Source organism: Alosa pseudoharengus, unplaced genomic scaffold (genome assembly GCF_046254945.1).
Source record: "Alosa pseudoharengus isolate Yale_2024_CS ecotype anadromous, Long Island Sound unplaced genomic scaffold, YU_APseudo_1.1 YU_APseudo_1.1_scf_4, whole genome shotgun sequence".
Classification (NCBI taxonomy): Eukaryota; Metazoa; Chordata; class Actinopteri; order Clupeiformes; family Clupeidae; genus Alosa; species Alosa pseudoharengus.
The window spans coordinates 30,685,570-30,707,175 of record NW_027468774.1 but is presented as its reverse complement, the minus strand read 5'-3'; the positions used below and the strand labels follow the sequence as shown (position 1 = coordinate 30,707,175).

Below are 21,606 nucleotides of genomic sequence, written 5' to 3'. Positions count from 1 at the left end.
CATGGGACCAACCTGTAAAAGCATGAATTTATGCTGTGAAAACGGACATTTTAACATGGGGGTCTATGGACATTTGCTCCCTTTTGGGACCTGCCCCTAGCGGATTTTCGATGTATTGCAATTTTTCGCATTTCCGGGTAGGCTTCATTGTTCAAATTAGAATGTTGCCGCTTGCTTGAGACACACCCTTGGCCAGTGACGTGATTACGTATGTTTACGCAAAGCTGGCGCTCCGGTTTCCTGGCGGAGAAGATGGCGGCTCCTGGACCGGGGGAGTATTTTAACGTTGGGAGCCATATCTCATGTCTTACATGCTTGGGACAGCGATTGCAAGGAGAGGTTCTCGCCTTCGACTACCAATCGAAGATGCTGACCTTGAGTATCCTTTGGTATTTCACACTGTCGCTGATTTGACTGTGTCTTCGTTTGCAGGGGAGGCCTGGGGTTACTGGTCACTCTTGCCAAATAGAGATCCGCGCAAGCGTAGTTGGGACATCTGTTAACACGCTAACATTGATTAGCTTTTCATCTACTCCGAGTTAGTAAACCATTGTCAGATCATGCCAGTTGGTTATGCAGGTTTGAGTTTGTTCCACTGTTGTTTGTAATGTTGTATAGTGTGGACACTATTTGACCAATTGGTTGGCCCTGGATGGCAGTGACTGCTTGTTTTGTTAGCTAACGTTGCTAGCTGATAGTTGGCAAGGTCTCTTGTCTATGCTCTAGACTCGTGAATGTATCTGCCAACTCTCACCAGGTTTCATTTTAGCAGCTTAGCCACCTTGCTATGATGGCTAGCTAGCCAGCTGCTACGGCCAGTGTGTTTGCAGTGCCAGGATCACTATCTGGCAGTTGTAAAGGGGCGTAATGGTTTTCCTCAGTAGTGCTTGACAGTCGTTTTCTGTCGGCTAACGTTACTGTTTTGTGGAAACTTTAGGTGTCATTCAATGGCCACCAATGTACGAATACAGGTGGTTCCTCTTTTCCTTCTCTTTTTCCTGAGTGTATTTAGCATAGTCAGTGATGTCTTGTAAGATTCCAACTGACAGGAACGTTCGGTTAAGCCAGATAACGTTAACCTTAGCAAGCCAAGCCTGTTAGTTAGCGTGCTACATGCCCCCTAACGAGTCCATTCTGTCGTGGGTATTGGATTCTTTAGGCTCGCAAATTCCGCTAACCTTCAGTTGCTCGCTGTCTAAGCTGGCTAGCTATATGCAACATTGTGCATGTGTTTCATATGCACGTTGTGCTGTTCGTTACATACTTGTAACGTTATTGTGCTAGCTAGGTAACGTTAACGATACTACGCGCTACTGAACTTTAGCTGGCTAACTATCTGACCAGCAAGCTAACGTTAAGGTGTCCTGCCAGGTAATTGATTGCGAGGAGAATAGCACAATGTGTGCTCTTACTACACATTTTTCTTTCATTTCGATTTTACGCACACTAACGCATAATTGGTTCTTAATCTATGTGTATGTCAGAAATCCATCAAGAGCTGTAAACATGTTGCTGACTGACTGATTATGCATAGCAAGCCAACGTCAGTCTCAGATCAAATAAGAATGTGCCTACTGAGCAGCTATTGGCTGCATGCCAGTATCGAGTTGCATCATTCCATGTCTTATTCACTGTTCTTTCCATTTACGTTATTTTCTAAGTTACTTCCCGGCCTTTGTTTGTAATGTTGGGGGGCGATATTTCTCCAGTCCCAAATCTTTAAGTGGAGTTTAAAATAAATCGTACGTTTTTATTAATAGTTATAGGGTGTAGTAGTGCAAGGTACCTGTTGACTCATGGCACCTATCGTTTCTATTGGAATTCCCCAAATTTGAACGAGCAGACAGGTTATACAAGACGGACGGACCCAAGCCATTGCATCGGAATCTTTAATTGCAACTTTTACACCTTTAATACTTACTAGGCATCCACTGTACAATGCCTATGTTTGCATTGTATTGAAGTAGGATAAGGATGGAAGCCAGAAACAGTATTGTGATGGTTTTATTATGTTTTAATTTACTGTAGCTCTAGATTGCCCTGGAGCAGTTATGCTGTTGTGCTCATGCACATGATGATGTTGTGTTCTGTTTTGGTATGTTGTCTGTGTGCCAACATGAGCATGCTTAGATCCTGTATGTATCACGTTTCTAAGACCAGGATGTACATTTCTCAGGGGGAGCGCTTTAAGACATCATGTCAGACATCAGGGGGACATTCATCTATGTCCTTTAATGTTATTCATCTTATGTATATCTGTATGCATGTCCTCTTTCTTATATGAGCTATGCAGAGATGCAAAAGTTGTAGCGTATCGTATAGTATCGTACATGTCAGGTTGAAGGATGGAGCCAATGTCAGGTTTCAGTGTGAGGGTAGAATTTTGATCAGATAGTAACAGCATTTGTATCAGTCATGAAGCATTACACTATCACGATAATGATACATCATGATGTTGCACATTTTCTGAAAATTCACTGAAAAATAATTACGTTAATATAACTTAGCCACATAGAAAGATCTGTTTCTTACTACATTTAGATATACACTTGATAAACAAGGCCTAAATTGCTATTTAAATGTGAGCCTTTTCAAAAACCTGGTACTTATTTTATTATTTAAATTAGGGATGCACGATATATCGGCGGCCGATATATTATTACCCGATAAGTGAAAAAATAAAAATATTATCGGTCCGATAACAGAATTCTGGCCGATAATTTGCGCCGATATTTTCTAATATAGGCCTACGTAAGGTCCGTCTGGCTACACTGAGCTAGCCTACTTGAGCTTGGTTGGCTATACTTTTTCCTCAATATAATGTTAGCGGTGTGAATGTATTTCACCACTCTAACAAAATCTGTGGATATGCGTTCATTTGGGAATCTGTGCATCTCAAAATCCTCTCGTGAATGATCCGCCATTTAACCTTAACAGAGCGGAGCTCAGCCCTATCTAGAGCCGTCTTGTGCTGGTGTGTTTGCACTTTACCGCGCTGGTCGGGGAAACAAATAAACAAACTCGTTAGTGGGACGAGTACATAAGTAGGCCTAGTTCTAAGTTGTGTTTTAGTATTATATTTGCATTACTTTAGCTTGGGTTTTGTATTATTACCTAGAAATATGCTAACCATTCGTGCTTCAGTTCCAGACAGGTCATCATAATAAGTAATTAAAACCTTCGGGGCTAACGCCTTTCATTTCTGCTGCAGCAGGTTGTGCGCAACAGAGTAGACGGACATAAGATACAGTCTGAGGAGTTGCAGCTTTATTCAGTTACCCGCAGTTGAAACTAAACCTAAGTTTCCCTCACAAACTCTGATTTGGTCGCTATACTGTAGCTTATTCCAAGCTGAGTCGTTTATGAGCGTTTAGTCCTAAATGAAAACGATTCAAACTATCTAGCCACTCACTCGCAATTCACTGACGTCAGGTTCACTTAAAGGAGCCACACATTCTGTAGAGCTAGGCTACTGTTATGTTGTTGACTGCCGTACTATTGAGGACTATGAGTTCTGTCCATTGGTGGTAGGTAAAATTACTGCAATAAAATTATGCTTATTAAATGCTTTCCCCAAATCACTTTTCACAATTTTTTTTCAAGAGTAATATTATCGGTTATCGTATCGGTATCGGCCACAACAAACTAATAAATATCGGTTATCGTTATCGGCCCTAAAATTCCATATCGGTGCATCTCTAATTTTAAATGTAGTTTCTTTAACACCCACTTTATAAATGGCAGCTTGGTAGGGCTATTTTTTTGTTCATAACATAATTAGTGCACTATATCGTAATATCATGGGGTAGAGTGACCGCAATAGATGATGATGTGATCTGGCACAGCCCTACATTACCCTGTCTGTGCTTAAGCTGAAATGCTACTTTGCTACTTATGACACCAGCGGTGGATGAATGGATGTATAATTCCATCTATGCCCATTGATCTCTTTTATAGCATCACACAAAAATGTGGTGAAATAATCTGCAGTTCATGCAATTTTTCCCTCTTCTGTCAAGTAAACTGGCTGCAATGGTACAGGAGACTAAAACATTCCACAATAGCTTTTATGTGTGGTTGGTGAGTTGTCGTTTAACAAAGCCTTTAGGGGAGGATCGTATCTTGCTGATCTGCCAGAAGTCATTTATATGGACTTTACGTTTATGTTTACACAGTAATTTCCCTTTGTTCTCTATTTGTCTCTTATCACTTTAAGTCATGTCACTGCCTTTGTAATCTGTTGTCAAGTTACTCATTTTCAAAGGCACGGATAGATGAGCAGTTATTTGGGGGTTTTCTGTGAACACATCAATCATGGGAATCGGGTAGTGAAAGAGAGCTTCAGACTGCCTTTTAAATGTAACTGAACAGCATGGCATGTTTCATGGTGCTTTTACAGCATAAGTACAACTGTGATGCCCTAGTTGGGTGGCAGTAACTGGACAGCCTATTCAACCCAGGTGAATTAAACAAAACAAAAAAATCCACCATGGATTTTGAGTAGACATATAAGACATGGTAAGTAGTAGTCTAATAATTTACACCGAGGCACTGCTACTCTTGCATTTTAAGCACCAGGATCTTCCCAAAGCTGACCACTCTCGGGGATACCCCACTTTTGTATATCTGCAGTTACTAGCAGCATGGTGTCATGCAAGTCGTCCTCACTCTCCCAGTGACCTAGTGCTTTACTAAACAGGCCTTTTCTCAACTGTTTGGTTCTGCAGGGGTTCACCATGAGATCCCTTGCTTCAGGTTTTAAAGCCTTTGCCAAAGGGTCACCTTTTGTAATCAAAAGGTCACTGTCTGTAAATGGCACAAACTAAGGAAATTAGCATAGGCAGGCAGAAACAAAAAGTGATTCTATGATGTTCTTGCCTAATAGAGTGAAATTATACTTGAAGCTCACTGACTGAGTGGGCAAGCGCTCAAGGTGCCCGCAGTTTCTGTATTTATAGCCAAGTGCTCGTTTCCATAGAAACTTATTTTAAAAATGTCAGCTAATTATTGCAAGCCAGCCTTGACTGTGCACTTCGAAGATTTAACCATGTCTGTATTTTTTCCCCCCTTTCTATTTTCTTTTTTCTCTCTCTCTATCCTCTTACCCTCTTCCATCTTTGAAATGCCTAGACCCAACAGTTCCATTGTTGTGTTGTCTCCTCAGGCCCTTTGAGCTAAACAACCTCTAGGCTAGTCACCAAGACTACCGCTAAAGGTTACACTCGGCACGTTGGGAGCAGCCATTTTGCCCTGGCGCTGAACTTGACAGATAGAATGTGGTGCGTATTGGGTGGGAGGAGTGGGGAAACCATTTTTATAGCTCTTAGAAGGAAGTCTGACTTTGTATGGGGTTCTTTGTGGTGAGGCCATGGCCTTGACAATGCTGTGATTATTAGAGGTGTCGGAGTTGAGCTCTTTTGTGTCTACTGTTGTTCCAGACATTTAGCATCCCAGTGGAAAAGTCTTTTCTCTTAAACTTGCGTCCAAGCAGTATTAGTTCTAGTGAACATAGAGCGCGGATTGACATACATTCTTACTTAGCAATTACAAGGTAATGACACATTGGTTGGTCACTATGTAATACTTGAGTATATGTACAACCTATCGGTGTCTTGCCATTCCCAAGATAAAACAATCCTTCCCTGAAGATATATATATATATATATATATATATATATATATACATATACACAAATAGTTGGATAATCTTCAGGGAAGGATTGTTTTATCTTGGGAATGGCAAGACACCGATAGGTTTAAACGTTTTTCCCAGAACAAATGGTGTGCACTTAGCTTTTATTGCCCTATTCTTTTCTGTCCAGTTTACAATAGTTTAGTCTTTCTGCCCCAACTTCTCCTTTCTCTTCTGTGTGTCTGTCTTACACTCTCTTGTACTGCTATTTTTGGAATTTTTCAGCTCATATGTAGACACAAACACTGACATTTTTGGTCATTCCCCTGATCTCTTTTGCACACGATCCTCTTTCAAATCTGCACACACACACACCCACACACACACCCACACACCCCCCCCCCCCTACACCTCTTTTAATGAGGTCCCGTGAGGAGTTCCCCTGTGGTGGTCCTTGACTCAAACCCCCCTCACAGAGTGTCCTCCGGCCAGTGGAAAGCCCAACTTGCATGATGTAGTCCTGATCAACCTTGCCTACGTGTCAGAGGTCGACATCATCACTGATCGCACGGAAACTCCGCCCCCGCTAGCCTCGCTGAATGTCAACAAGGTAACAGCAAAGATTTTTTTTATTCTTTGGAGCATTAGGTTCATCAACCCTCTCTGCTTCTGGGTTCTCACCAGAGATGGGGAACCAAAGACTAGCCTCGGATTCAGAAAGTAAAAGTCCTACCACGTATTAGTTCTACCTGTGCAGTGTGCACTTAGCCTAAAAGATGATTTCACTAATCAGCTGATGTAACTGGTTGAAGAGGTATTATTTATTTATTTTTTTGTTAGGGACCATGTACAATTTTTAACATAAATTTTGCTATTTGATTCGTTGTACCAGAGTTAGCCTTAGGCTAATTTATATCTGCAGTCTCTAGGCAGGGCACAGTTTAAATCCAACAGACAACATCTAACAAACAACAAGACAGATCACAAATCCTACATCAATATAATGCACATTGTGACATACACACACACAAACAAACACACACACACATACTTGGTCAGCACCACGTTGAAAGACAAGATAAAATAAAAGTAAGAAAAGCAGAATGTCATTGGTTGCAGAGTTGAATGGTTTTTAATAGGGGTGTCATGATTTTCCAAATCCTCGATTCGATTTAAATTTCGATTTTAAAGTCACGATTTGATTTTCGATCTTTTTTAAATATTACTATTAATGCATTCCTTATATGTTATTTACTTTTTTGGGGCCTTTTCTATTTCGGGGGACTTTTATTTTGAAACCGCTTTTTATTTTGAAACGTTCCAACCAGGCTGTAATGTAAACAGAACAAACATTAAACAGAGACAGTGAAATGAAACAACACAGAATAATAATTTCATTGTTTCAGCACATTCTGAAGAGATCCAAGGTTAGTGTTCATGGAATATGTACTTATCAATGTGCATTTTAAGCCTTAAAGTAATTTTGGACTGTAACTAGATCATCTTTTCACTTGCTAAATTGAGTAGGCTAAGTTAGTGTTAATTGACGTGAATGAACGACAAAATACTTCCACAGCAGTGATTTCAGAGTAGCAAGAGGGCCTTCGATTTCGGTAGGTTGATGTGTATATTATAACTGGCTGCAACCTATAATTAGAGGAGTGTTGACACCGCAGTTCAGCGTGCGTGTGCGTCTTAGCATACATGCTGGACGTGACATTGGGGGTGTGGCTGCATCATCGATTCTACTTTTGAGTTCGAAGTTTGAGATTGAGATGTAATTTTATATATAATCGATATAAAATCGAAATCGTGACACCCTTAGTTTTTAAGTAATGTTTTAAAGTGTAGTAATGTTCATATTAAAAGTAGTCATTAGAATCAGCTGGTTTATTCAATTGTTGGAACAAATATATAGGTAACCAAAGAGTATAGAGGCCCTGGGCTTCTGTCATAGGGATGCAGGTGTCATATACTTTTTGGAATTTGGTCCTTACACATCATGTAGGTTTTTGTTTCTGAGCAGATTTTTATCAGAAGCGACTTAATCACTTTCCCAATCAGTTTTCCATTTAGTGTAGCTTTACATCCACCTCCACAAATAACCAGATAACTGTTCATGGGACTGTTGGCTATACAAATAGCCTATGATAAATGTCTTCTATCCACATCCCGAGCCATACAATGACAAAAACACTGGCCTCATGATGCTTTATCTCACCTTTTGGAAATGTTTAATATAATCTGGGAAACAGGAAACATATCCGAAAATTGGCAAAAAGCTTTAATTATACCCATTCCAAAACTAGGAAAAGACCACACTGATCCCAACAATTATCATCCAATTGCCTTGACAAGTTGCCTTTGCAAAACCATGGAGAGAATGTTGAATAACCGACTCGTATGGATGCTTGAAGCTGAAGGACATTTGAATAATTTCCAGTGTGGTTTCAGACGAGGAAGGAGCACAATGGACCACCTTATAAGATTAGAGTCTTTCATTTGTGATGGTTTTATCAGAAAAGAACATGTGATAGCTGTATATTTTGATCTTGAAAAGGCGTATGATACCACCTGGAGATATGGCATTCTAAAGGATCTGCACTGCATGGGACATTTGCCCCTTTTTAGATCAAATTTTTTGTCCAATAGACATTTTCAAGTTCAAATAGGAACTACCTTTTCAAATCCACACCTATAACAACAAGGTGTTCCTCAGGGAAGCATCCTCTCTGTTACTCTTTTTAGCATCAAAATCAATAGTATTGTAAGTGCAATTGGTCCAAACTGTTTTTGTAGCCTTTATGTTGACTATCTCTGTATTTGCTACAGAGGGAAATATATGAGCATTATTGAAAGGCAGCTGCAGTTATGCATAAATAAAATTAGTAGATGGTCAGTTGAAAATGGTTTTAGGTTTTCCAAAACAAAAACTGTATGCACACATTTTTGCCTACTACGATCTTTGCATCATGACCCTTCACTTTACTTGGATGGTGAAGTCATCAAAGTAGTAAAAGAGGTTAAATTCCTTGGACTTACTTTTGATAACAAACTATCTTTCATTCCACACATGAAGTGTTTGAGAAATAGATGCTTCAGAGCTTTGGACATTATAAAAGTACTGGCGAAAACAAAGTGGGGGGCTGAACACGCTGTGCTAATGCGCCTATACAGAGTGCTTGTGAGATCCCGATTGGACTATGGGAGTATTGTTTATGGATCAGCAAGGAAATCATACATACAGATGTTGAATACTATTCATCACCAAGGTCTAAGGCTGGTTCTGGGGGCTTTCAAGACTTCCCCAGTACAGAGTCTTTATGTGGAGGCAAGTGAACCCTCACTTCAAAATCGGCGCTTGAAACTGTCTCTTCAATATCAGGGCTTAAATTTCACTGCAGGATTGCGGGTATTGTTCAAGTCCCGCAACTCTAGCCATCATAATGCGAGAAATTCCCGCATACACTTTTACAGCCTGTCTGATGACGTTAATATAATCATGAAGTGGCGTGAATGCGGTGCTATTGACCGGACGGATCAACTACCGAGTTGAATTGAACATAGCCTCATGCAGACGCAGACACACACACACACAAGGAGAGAGAGAGAGAGAGAGAGAGAGAACCACTTTGCGCTTACGCAAATAGGCGACGCATTACGCATCCATGGCAAACTTTTACATCTGGATCCTTGGTAACTATCCTACTAGCTCAGGTCACGTCAACACTTGATCCCAGAAAGATTGTCTTCGATTTGTTAGTTTTTTGAACATTTATTTTATCTAATGACATAGAAAACATAATGAATTGCATCCACATATCCTTATGCACAACTTTTATTCACTAGCTACTAGCCTAAAACCATCAGGCTGAAGGGAGGCTAATTACTCTCACGTATTTCTTAACGTGACAGGCACTCAATTACACCTACTCATCACCCATAGATATATATACTGACAGTATATATATCTGCGCTCATCACCAATGTGCACTCAATTAGACCTACACACCACATTAAAGATATGCCTAAGTGTTATAGTTTAAACGTCAATATGAAGCATTCAAATTACTAAATATGTTTAGCTACTAGTAAAATGCTATACATTAAAAAATACATTATTAACTAAATACACTCTATATGAATTTAACATTGTGTGTGTGTGGAGAGAGTCAAGCAGAATCTAGGATGTCCACTGTTGTGAATGATCCCACTACAGTATATATTACTGATGACGTCAGGGTGGTGGGGGCCCCAAAATCAAACACATTTTTAAAAAAGTATCGAAGAAGTATCGAAATCGCAATTCTTGACTTGGTATCAGAATCGAACCTCCCCTCCCCCCCAAATTGTGTAAATCCACCCTACATGAATAACCTTAGGGGGGGAATTCCCCCCTATTTTGAAAAATTAATTTTAAGCCCTGAATATGCAGTCAAGCTTAAAGCATGCAAAGATAACCCAGCCTACTCATCAGTTTTTCAGCCACAGCAACTGCCGTTGTATGAAGCTAGACCAAAGTATATCAGTCCTTTTGGAATCCGAATAAGGATCAGACTAAACAACAAAAGTCTTTCATTTTTACAGACTCTAGGTCATGTCTCCAGGCATTGGAATCCTTAAAAACTGACCATCCTATTATTGTCAACATCCTTGATAAACTATAAAGACTAAAGAACCAGAACTTGAATGTAGTTTTTTGCTGGGTCCCAGGCCATGTTAACCTGACTCTCGCCAGAAGAATTTCGTTCCGCCTAGCTCCACTTATCCATCTGGGATCAATCCATTGAAGAGTTGCTTCAGAAGGCTGAGCCTAATCAAAAAATGCTTGCATATGATTGGATAAGCCACTTGTCCGTCATCTATTGACGTGCTACTTCAACCACTCACATCGAAGCCAACCCGTGACGCTGATAACAGTCTCACAGTCGCTTCTACGCTATGTCACATCTATGAAACTCCGGCCCTGCGTCCTGATTGGCTCTACCATACAATCTCGTGCTGAAATCACTCTCAACGGAAGAGGGCCCAGATGGATGTGAGTGAAGCTAGGCGGAGCTAAGCAGAACGAAATTCATCTGGCGAGAGTCCGGTTAAGGCCATGTTGGTCTGAGAGGAAATGAGAAAGTGGACAGTGCTGCTAAGCAAGCCCTTAATGAAGAACTCACAGAAAGTCAAATCCCTGCCTCAGACCACAGATGTGGCAATCTGAATGGGACCAATGTACCAACAACAAGCTATATGAAATCCATCCTACTGTAAGGAAGAGACTATTTTTTTCTTTTCAATCCAGACACGATCAAATAGTCTATACCAGATGCCGTATAGGACATTCAAGACTCACTCATAGCTTTCTATTGAGTGGTGAAGATCCTCCATTACGCCAATTTTGCAAAACGCCCCTGTCAGTGAGACATATTTTGATCTGTTGCCCTGCCTTGAAAACCAAAAGACAACAATTTTATCATCAAACTTCTATAGCTGACGTTTTTAGTAAGGTCCCACCTTTGAAGGTTTTAGGATATCTTATTAGCATAGATTTTAAGAAACATATATTTAAGTTTCTGTAACACACAGTGCTCTGGCCATTAAATAGCCTTAGTTGCGGAAATGGCCTTAAATTAAACAAACAAACAAACAAACAAACTATCCACATCCCTACTGAGTAGCTGAGAAATAATCGAGTCTCAATGTGCACCGTCATCAGACATGAGCATAACTGCAGGACTGCAGCTGCCATATTAATTTTGAGTATTTGGTCATTACACATCAGTATTAAGTGGCTCTTACTATTATCACTGTTTACCAAATTTCCCTCACGGGATCAAAAGAGTATATATACTTACTTACTTATTATTTCCATGTGTTGGTTCTTTTGATGTAAACATTGTGCACTCTCTATCTCTCCCTCTCTTTCTCTTTCTGTCTTCCTGGACTTGTGTGAAGAGCACATAGCAGACCCGCCCTGTACGACTTAATTAGCCTTCATCATCAGCAGTAACAGAACATTTTACTCTGTCCTTTTTATTTTTTAGAGTTGAGGCTGCACATTTATTTAGAGGCTGGATAGTTTCAGTTTTTAATTTACTATTTTAATGCATGATGGTAGTTGACCGTTCCGTTGTTTACGCCGTCTTTGTGAAGTATTCAATTTATTTTGGCATTTGAGTTGTTCTACTTGGTGAGTTGTTCCACTGTGGTCTATTTTGTTTAATTTGGATTGTTGTTTTGGTGATCCAGTTGTTGACTTTTATTTGTGTGTTTGTATTTCCTGTAGCTTGCCAATAGAGCCCGGATGGAGAAAGAAGACAAGTTGTCTCAAGCTTATGCAATTAGTGCTGGAGTCTCCTTGGAGGGTCAGCAGCTATTTCAGACCATACACAAAACGTAAGGATCAGTCTATACACAGACACTTTAAACAAATACTATACAAAATTCTATGAACATAGACTGTACACAAAAACACACGCCATTGTCTATACTCGCACCCAGGAAATGCTGAAAACATAAGCCACAGTCTACACGCATACACCCAGCGACGAAAAACATAGTCCACACGCAAACGTGCAAATCTGGTAAAAAAAAAAAGACCAAATTAAATTGATCAAAACTCCATTTATAAAAGGGGAAATATCCAAAGGGAGTGAATACTTTTTATAGGCACTGTAAGTGAAAGTGCTTTCTATGACCCCAGTGCTATTACACTCTGAAAAGATGAGGGGAAATTGTCCTGAAAAATCGAACAGAAGGTTTTTCTTCCCCTTTATCCTCCCTTAACCACACAGACTTTTCTCCTTTCGTGTGTGTGTCTTCTCTGCATCACATATGCAAAGGTGTGTTAACCTATCCTTGATATTTTCTGATGTTTCTCTGCAGTATCAAAGACTGTCGGTGGCAGGAGAAGAACATCATTGTGATGGATGATGTGGTCGTCTCCCCACCTTATCAGGTGGACAACTGCAAGGGCAAGGAGGGGAGCGCTTTAAGTCACGTACGCAAAATAGTGAGTCTGATATGGCAATTTCATCCAATATATACACACACACACACACACACACACACACACGGACAGCTGAAAACTCATACATCTACATGTTTACTCTCTCTCTCTCTCTCTCTGTGTGTGTGTGTAAAAGTACCCATTTGGTGGTTGTGCATTGAACAAACTATGATTGACTGTTCACTGAGAGATTCATGTTTGCATGTATCTGAATAACTAAGATAATAATAAGACAGCTTTGAGAGTATTTGCTGCTACCTCTCCTCTGCCCCCATCAATTAGGGCTCTTGCTTTTTCACACACCCTCTCCTCTTGTCTTCTCTACTAACCTCCCTCTCGACCTCTCATCTGCAGGTTGAAAAGCATTTCCGGGACGTAGAGAGTCAGAAGTCCCTTCAGCGACCACAAGCACAGCAAACACAGAAGGACTCCTCCACGTTATCATCCTGAGCAGAGGCAACCAATCAACAAACAGACAGACGAACAGACCGACAAGAAAGATCAACACCACCACGGCGAAGGCAGTTCCTCCTTTTTTTTTTTTTCCTTCCAAGTCCCCCCCCCCCCCCCATTTGATTTTTCTTTCGCTCTCCACAGCCTGAGAGCAGCAGTGTGTCTCCGTCAGGGTGGGAGGGGAGTAGGGATTGAAAGAGGTCTCGATGAGATGTCAAATGTCAATCTGTTCTCGAGGGTAGACCAGCACGTCCTCCGTTATCAGGAGGAGGGGAAACTATCCCCCAAGGTTTTTTTTTTTTTTTTTTAAAGATAATTTAATTAAATAAATATTTACCCCCGCCCCCCTCCCATACTGCCCCTCCTTACCTTGATCCCCAACCCCAACCCCACCCCCTCGGCCAAACACCAGTAACCCCACTCCTCTCCCGTGCTCTACACATGAGCTCATCTGTTCATTCTTTCTCTTCTTGTTCATCTTCTTCCTTCTATACATTTCTCTCTCTCTCATTCTCTCTCATCCCCACCCCCCACCCCGTGTCTCCATCAGTCTACATGAGCAGCAGAAGGAACAGAAATTGATTTCCGTCTTTTGTCACTCTGCCTCTGTCCCCACATTTGCCCTTTTAAAACAACCAAGGACAAAAAAGGTGGCTTGAAACGCAGTGGATGGAAGACTGCAAAGACCCTGTGTTTACAGCGGGACTGAGAGTGGTGCGCAGGGTTTAAGAAGCGCAGCTGCAAACGCCCTTGTTTGGAGCCATCAGCCGACAAGAAGTCAGTACCGTATGTGAAGGGTGGAAAAGGACATGGGAGTGTACTTGCATGGGCAGGTCTGTTTTTCCCTTGACTGGTTCTGCTGAAGGTAGCAGTGTCATCCCTCACTTCTGAGGGGAAGGTTTTTTTTATTTTTTATTTTTTTTGTAACTCTTTATATTTTGCCCACTATTCTTGAATGAGTTTGATCCAGGTGAGAGGTTGGACAGTTCTTCTTTTTTCTTTTTTTTCTTTTTTTAAATCCAAGTTTCTATGTTTTGTTGAGGAAGGGCTTTACAGAATACAGAAAGGGACAGGACATGAGTTTCAGTGACTGATCTTTAAGCTGGAGTCTCTTTCTCATGGTACACCTCAAGAGAGGGAGCATGGTGCCCTCCCTCCTTTCCACCCATCCAAAAACATAGGGCTATGCCCCCCCCCCCCCACACACTTGCTCGAAACACCGATCTCATCCATAATGGTCCTCGACTCTACATTACAATATTTCTTCCACGACGGGACCACGGTAGTTTTTCTTTCTGTTCTCTGTTTTTAAGGTCTTCCTCACTCCATCCTTGACCGACATTTTCACCTGTGAGGTGTGGGAAGCTCTCTTCCCTTAGCTCGATGCATTCCTGACGTGCTCCAGCAGCAGAGCTGCTTCTTTTGGCTTTTTTTTTTCTCTCCAAAAGAACAAAACAAGGTTGACATCTAAGCAAAAGCCAGTGAAAACCAGGCCAGTCACCGCACTCTCTGCTTTCCATGCTGCTGTTGTGGTGATGGCCATTTTTTTTTTTTTTTGCGGAGAACGTGAAACAAAGACGAAGGATCAACCCTGGCTCAACCCAACGCCCCTTTTACGCTTCCATGACCTAACACCCCCCCCCCCCCCCTCCCCGGACACTATCAATGAACAGAAGCCGAGAGATGCGCTCCCACGCTGTGAACCAGTCCGACCTCACGGTGTGAGTGTGTATGTGCGTGCGTGAGTGTGTGTGCGTGTATGAACGAGGCTGCCGATGCCTAGGTTTCTTTCCCAGTATTTTATTTTTTATTTTTCAATAGTAACATTAAAATAAAAAGTGAAAACAATCCTTATCTTTGTATGTTTTTTTTTTGTCTATGAATGTGCTGGTAAGTCATGACTTAAAAGGTAATAGACCTGTTAACTTGAAGAGGGAAGTTGGACGTTTTCAGCATTGCTACAGTGTCCTTCGTAAGGAATTACCAAAGATCATCTTTCTATGGATTTACTTAAACACTCTTAAATATTATAACCCTGGACGGAATGACAACCATGATGACAACACACAGGATGTACGCGAAAATGCGAGTACGCGAATGTCGCCGGCAGATGGCGTGAAATCGCTGATTTTTTTTTTTTTCCTGTCCAACGTGGATCTGTGCTTTATGTGGTCCACTTTTTTTTATGTAAACGCGAACTTAAATGTTAATTAAAGTAAGAAAATGCGGAAGTTTAACTAAACAATAAAGAGTTCCGTCCGTGTTCCGGCGATTTTTAAAGTGGAAATTGCCAGGTTTTGTATCGCAATCAACTGACTCGGCCAAATGACACCCGAGAATGACCGGTTGGCCGACTGATCGCTTACTTATTTTTGCATGTGATGTAAGTAGAGCGAGATGAATTCAGGAGTTGTCATCGTCTTCTCATCTGACTTGTGTCTGCCCCAGTCACTGCCTGCCATAACGACCAGCTCATTGTAGGGGCCCCTCTCCCTTTTCAATCGTTTAAGGTTAAGTGTCATGGGACGATTGTTACACCACGGACGGAAAGGGGATGCGCTTGGTCAGAATTATGTTTTATTTATTATTTAAGCACACCAAGGTGTCACATTCCACCGATTGTCTACATCCATTTACGTTTTTGTGCTGTCCATTGTGCTGGGGTAAAGAGAAGGCTCAGTTCTTTTCTGGAGACTGACCATGGAACATCCATTAGGGAAATCTGAAGTTGCGCTTCCCACACGCGCATTAAAGGTTTATCCTAGTGTGGACTACCCACGCTTCGACAGTTATGTAATATGGCAAAAATAATTCTTTGAAATTGTGGGCCAACTGAAAGACTACATCTAACCCCAAGAACCCATGGTGGAACACGGATGTGTTCTAAATGTAGCCTAAATGTAGATCATATGACTTGACTTGGACGAATTTGTTGAGGAAAGTCAACAATGAATTGTCTAACATGATGGGACGTCTATCATGATGGGACATCTGCAGAGAGAGATTACAGGATTAGAGTCCATACTCCAATAGAGGAAGAGGGGCTGTGTCCGAGATAGGCTAGATTCGGGGGAGAGCGTAAAGTTGATGCGCACTGGTGTGCTCGGACGCAATGAGATCAAAAGAGGATTTCAACATGGGCAACACAAGGTAACATACATTTTAGGCTTACTTCGTTTATGAATACATTTTAACATTCATTCCATCATTAGGCTGTATTTTTTGACATGGAGTGTCGGTAGGGTGGACATTTTGGAGTTGCTTGTCATTTTAAGTTTCATCTGAAGAAAGCCATTTAATACTGGTCTCATCCTCCGTATGGTTTCATTTTATACTTACAGAGGCATCGTTCACCATCAGTTCCTCATATACAATGGAAGTAGGCTACTCGCTGAACTCACTGATAACACGGTAAGATCACCCGAAGAGGTAGCCTAACCGTTTCAGAATACGACACAATTTCTTAAACAGAATATGCTGGTCTTCACTTTCCTACTAGTCGGTCTTTCTTCAGTGGGAAGTTCCAGGTTATGCTCGTACATATGTCAGTGCTATGAGCACTCAGACCTGGTAGACTGTCGCGCCAGAAAGCTTACCAGCGTGCCGCACGGATTGCCGCATGGCACGTGGCTCCTGGACCTCGGTGGTAACGTCTTGACAGAGTTGCGGAGCAGGACATTCGCCGGACTTTGGTCCATGCGGATTCTGGTCCTTTCGGAGAGTCATATTCAGCAGATTCACCCACAGGTTAGCAATGTTTGACCTTAATACTATGAAATTATATACAGTTCATGTTTGGTCAATTGAATAGACTGTAAAATGTAGCCTACTCTATAAATCCCAAATATCTACATTGAATGAATATGAAATTATTTTCAGTAGGCTACCATACTTTATCTATAGCCTACTGAAACACAGTTGTTATTGCTTAATGAACGAATGGTGCATTGGAATGTAGATATCATATGGTTTGAACCTCTTTACATTTTCCTTCTAGGCTTTCTACTCTCTCTCCTTCCTGGAAAAGCTGGACATGAGCCGTAATCACATCTCTGAGCTACCAGTGGACTTCTCCCAGAGCCTGTCCTCTCTGAAGGAGCTGCGTCTGGACCACAACGCTCTGGAGCAGGTAGCTCCCCCCAGCCTGGAGCACCTTGAGAGCTTGGAAAAGCTGGACCTGAGCCACAATCACATCCTCAACCTGGGGCCCGGCGCCTTCCGGGGACTGTCCCGTCTGAGGCACCTCTACCTGCAATCTAACTGGCTGGGCACGGTACGCGACGGCTCCTTCTCCATGCTACCAGTCTTGGAGCTTCTGCTGCTGGGCCACAACAACATCTCACTAATCGAGACGGACGCATTCGCACCGCTCCACAGCCTCGCCTTACTGGGCCTAGAGGGCAACCGCTTGGAGCACCTCAAGTTCAAGACCTTCCTAAACCTGCACACGTCCGGCACACACCTGCAGCTGGCTGCCAACCCCTGGAGCTGCGATTGTGACCTGCACCGGGTTTTTGGCAAGATCCTCAGCGTGCGCCACCTGCACGTAGACGATTACCGCAACGTGACGTGCCGCGAGCCGTGGCAGCTGGCCGGCGCCTCGCTGGCCGGCATAGACAGCCAGCTCTGCATGGCCGAGACCGCTACCGTGCTTATCATCACCGGCGCTGTGCTTGTAACAGTCATCGCGGCTCTGGTGACCGCTGAACACAATCGCAAACAGAAGACCAAGGGATGGAGAGAAGCCGATGCGCAGGACCTGCAGGAGAAGTGAGGGAGGAGAGGGAGAGACGGTATGGCAGGGGTCTCAAACTCCCAGCCCAATTCTGGCCCGCGACGTATGTCAAAATAATAATGTAATCCAGCTCTCGAGGGTATTTTTAATTGCGACAAACAACGATACTCTCCTCCACTATTTGCTAGACATCCAGAGCTTGATTCAAACCCAAAATCGCTGCACAAAGTTTTCAGGATTACACGCGAGAAACACGAAGACGTGCATTTGTAATGACGCGGAAGCATGCAGGCCATAGTTTTGCACAAATTGAAGCAGAAATAGGCCTACACCAAATGTTGAAAAACGTCTTAGATAGGCTATGATATTCACCTATTCTATATGAAGGAGAATATCCTTTTGTAGATTATGATCGATTGTCTATTGACAGTGATAGTCACGGTGAGTCATGTGAATGGAGGTGCGTCTTTGCGTGTATACGGTGTCCACTAAGCATACCATGCTTATTTCGACCCTCTGCCCAACATAGCTTGGAGGTTGCAGTGGTAATCGTGATTAGTGTCCGTAATGGACGTGGTACAGACAGCAGGGCTAGTAGAAATAGGGCTCTGAAGAACTAAAAGTCACCCGCGATAGGAACTGATTTGACCAGGATACTTTATTGTAGGCCTTGTGGTTATAGGCTAGTAATAGTTGACTATTGTTGGTATACATCTTAGGTGTTTTCCTGTTATGTGGGTAATATGACAAAAAAGAAAGTAAACCTGCTCAAATATGTTCATCCAGTATTTACTGAAAGGTGCATCATTTGAGGTGCTTGTCATCCAGTGGCAAATTAGATGGGTACATTTTATCCCCTTCTTAAACTTTTGGTTTGATTCAAGCCATGGCCTTTTGAATTTTTGATATAAAAATCCAATGGTGTTGCTTCCTTAACCCTGACGCCTAGTTTGCCAGGTTTAAAAAAAGTTATGAGAGGAAAATATTTGTATTTGGTGTGAAACATACACATAGGCCTACCTGTTTCTATGCTTTTTTGTTTGTTTTTATAATTTGTATTAATATTTATTTTATCATTATTTTATTTATAAGCAAAGGTTGCTAGCACAGGTCTAAAATTAGATAAAAAAAATACAAAATTGAAAATACAGTATTTGAAAAAACATAGCATTTTAGGAAATCTAATTTTTTTTGTATTATTCTTTAACACTGACGTGGCCCTCTAATCAGATGACATTGGCAGAAGTGGCCCTCAGCTCATTTGAGTTTGAGACCCCTGCAGTATGGGCTTCAGAAGTGTTTTTGCATTGCCATTTCTTCGTAACACAACTTGCTTACTGTTTTATTTAAACCGTTACCGTTTTATTTAAACCGTACCGTTCCATTATATTTATTTGGACCGTTTTTATATAAGTTGGATTCCAACAGTTGCTTGAAGGTATTACAGGGGATTGCAACTCTTGTAAATGTATGCAGCAAAGTTGTACAAAAGGACATACAACTGACTGGGGCAAAACTTTTACTTAGAGACAATCCCACCTATAGCACCCTTGAAAATATAGCCTTGAAAACATTATAGAATTTTTTTTTTTTCCCCTGTGAGAACTGTAATATGCATAAATGGCTGAACCTTTGAAAATCTTCATTTCACCTCCACTGTATGTGAAACACAGTGATGGTGACCTCATGTTTATGAGTGTGCGTAATCTCAGGGCATTTGAGGTAGCATAAGCCTCAACTTGCATTGGATACGCCAGGCTTGGGAAAAAATCACCATTTTATTTCTTACTTCATTGAGGTCTTTGTCATTCAAAACACTGTTCATCGTTCCCTTTTATACACTGCAGAATAATCTATACTAATATAATGTGAAATACTACAATATAATGCAATGACACATTTTGAGCACTGTGAAGATAAATGGAAACTGGACACTAAATTATGATACAATATTATGATGAAATGAATACTCCATTTATAGATAATTTAATTGTACAAATTGAAGAAAGCATCCTGCAAATGAGTGGTAGTCTCTTGTGGGGAAGTCACTACATCCTAGTCTCTCTTTGTAATGAGATACTCTGACACAATAAATATTTAAACGGACAACACTATTCTGTGAGCATACCGGCTTTCTGCTGCTCTAGTTTAGTGTCTCTTCATTGATGAAGTAGAGCTCCTAGGTCATCTGTTTAATTGTTGGGCAGCCGTGGCCTACTGGTTAGTGCTTCGGACTTGGAACCAGAGGGTTGCCGGTTCAAACCCGACCAGTAGGCATGACTGAAGTGCCCTTGAGCAAGGCACCTAACCCCTCCCCGAGCGCTGCTGTTGTTGCAGGCAGCTCACTGCGCCGGGATTAGTGTGTGCTTCACCTCACTGTGTGTTTCACTAATTCACGGATTGGGATAAATGCAGAGACCAAATTTTCCTCATGGGATCAAAATAGTATATATACTTATACTTAATTGTAGTGTCTGTCATCCATATACCTGTCTACAATTTGTTTTTTACCTGGTCAGACAATATAAGTGTGCATAATATGAGTTTTCCCTGATGAAGAATGTTTCTCATAAGCATTTGAGGTGATTTTGTTTGTTTGGTCCTGAGTTATTTTTCCATAAAAACATTGTTAATAAATGATTACTTATCAACATATTATTGCAGGTTAAGATTATATTATTTATTTTGAGATGAAACAACATTTACATTAATAAGTGTCTGTTTGATGAGGCCCACTCTTTGTCACAGCAAATAAGAAGTAAATCAAGACTTCAGTCTTCAGACCATATTACCTGACACCAGTGCCGTAGACAGAATAATTTGACACTTTTATCCAAAGTAAATTACATAGAATAAAATGCTTATGTGGGTTCAGTTCAAATAGCATGTGCTATCTGGATCTTAGTATCAAATATCTCAAAACAAACTATTCGTAAGGTTTGTTATGGGGATGTGTGAAGTTGCAGATATAACTGACCACTGTGCACTGGAGAGATGTTAAATTCCTAGTGCTACAGGTTTATATCACTGGGAATTTAGGAATAGGATATAGATTTCACAATCAACAACTAAGCTATTTAAATACAAAATCACTAACAAATAAACCTTTGTGGGCAAAAACATCACCAACAGAACAGCCTTCAAAAGCAATTCACTGGGATTATCATGCAGGCACCTTCCTTCATGGGTATTTCATTGAATTAGTTGCAGGGTTGTTTTTCTCATCTGTGCTTGAGGAGAAGTACTGTGAGTCTGCATTGAGTGTTGAATGCGTTGCTGTTGCTGCTGTGGAGATTACACTTCAATTAATCAGTGAGCTTTCACACAGCCCAGCAGTTTAACTATCAGATTTGATGACAAAAGCCAGAAGGCTGTGAGCCAAAAAAAAACCTCACCCTGGATTATTTCTAGATGGTCCAAACAGGTCAAACTCATGGTTTATAATGTGATTTGTTTTCACCTTCTGTGAATAACTAGATGACTTTTTCAGGTAACTTGGATTATTGCCAAAGCTATTCTCTGTCCAATGGCTTGTGTTGAATAAGGTTAATTGATGGTGTTAACGGTGCAGTCAGAGATCATGCGTGATTTCAAGCCACATTTGTCACATTCAGCAATCATCTCACAATCTGCTAGCTGCCCATTCCGGAATATACGCCTGCATTGTAAAAAAAAAACAATTGTAGGCAGCCCAAGCTCTGGGCTGGAAAACTGGAAACAAAAATGAATCCCTGTGGAATTTCTCTAGTATTACTGAAGGGAGGGGTGAGTTACCTCCCTGGTGTG

The 21,606-nt window shown here is 41.4% G+C and overlaps 2 protein-coding genes across 2 annotated transcripts; both read left to right on the top strand.

Moving 5' to 3' along the window:
* The first annotated feature begins 244 nt into the window (after positions 1-244).
* lsm12a (LSM12 homolog a) lies at positions 245-14,733 on the top strand. Its single transcript, XM_076266982.1, has 5 exons — positions 245-379; positions 6,109-6,242; positions 11,910-12,019; positions 12,509-12,635; positions 12,987-14,733. Exons 1-5 carry the CDS (start codon positions 253-255, stop codon positions 13,080-13,082), a joined length of 594 nt encoding a protein of 197 aa, XP_076123097.1. The 5' UTR covers positions 245-252; the 3' UTR covers positions 13,083-14,733.
* A 17-nt stretch (positions 14,734-14,750) lies between these two features.
* On the top strand, positions 14,751-17,859 carry LOC143102901 (uncharacterized). The gene is made up of 3 exons (XM_076266696.1): positions 14,751-14,804; positions 16,635-16,832; positions 17,083-17,859. Exons 1-3 carry the CDS (start codon positions 14,751-14,753, stop codon positions 17,857-17,859), a joined length of 1,029 nt encoding a protein of 342 aa, XP_076122811.1.
* The last annotated feature ends 3,747 nt before the right edge of the window (positions 17,860-21,606 follow it).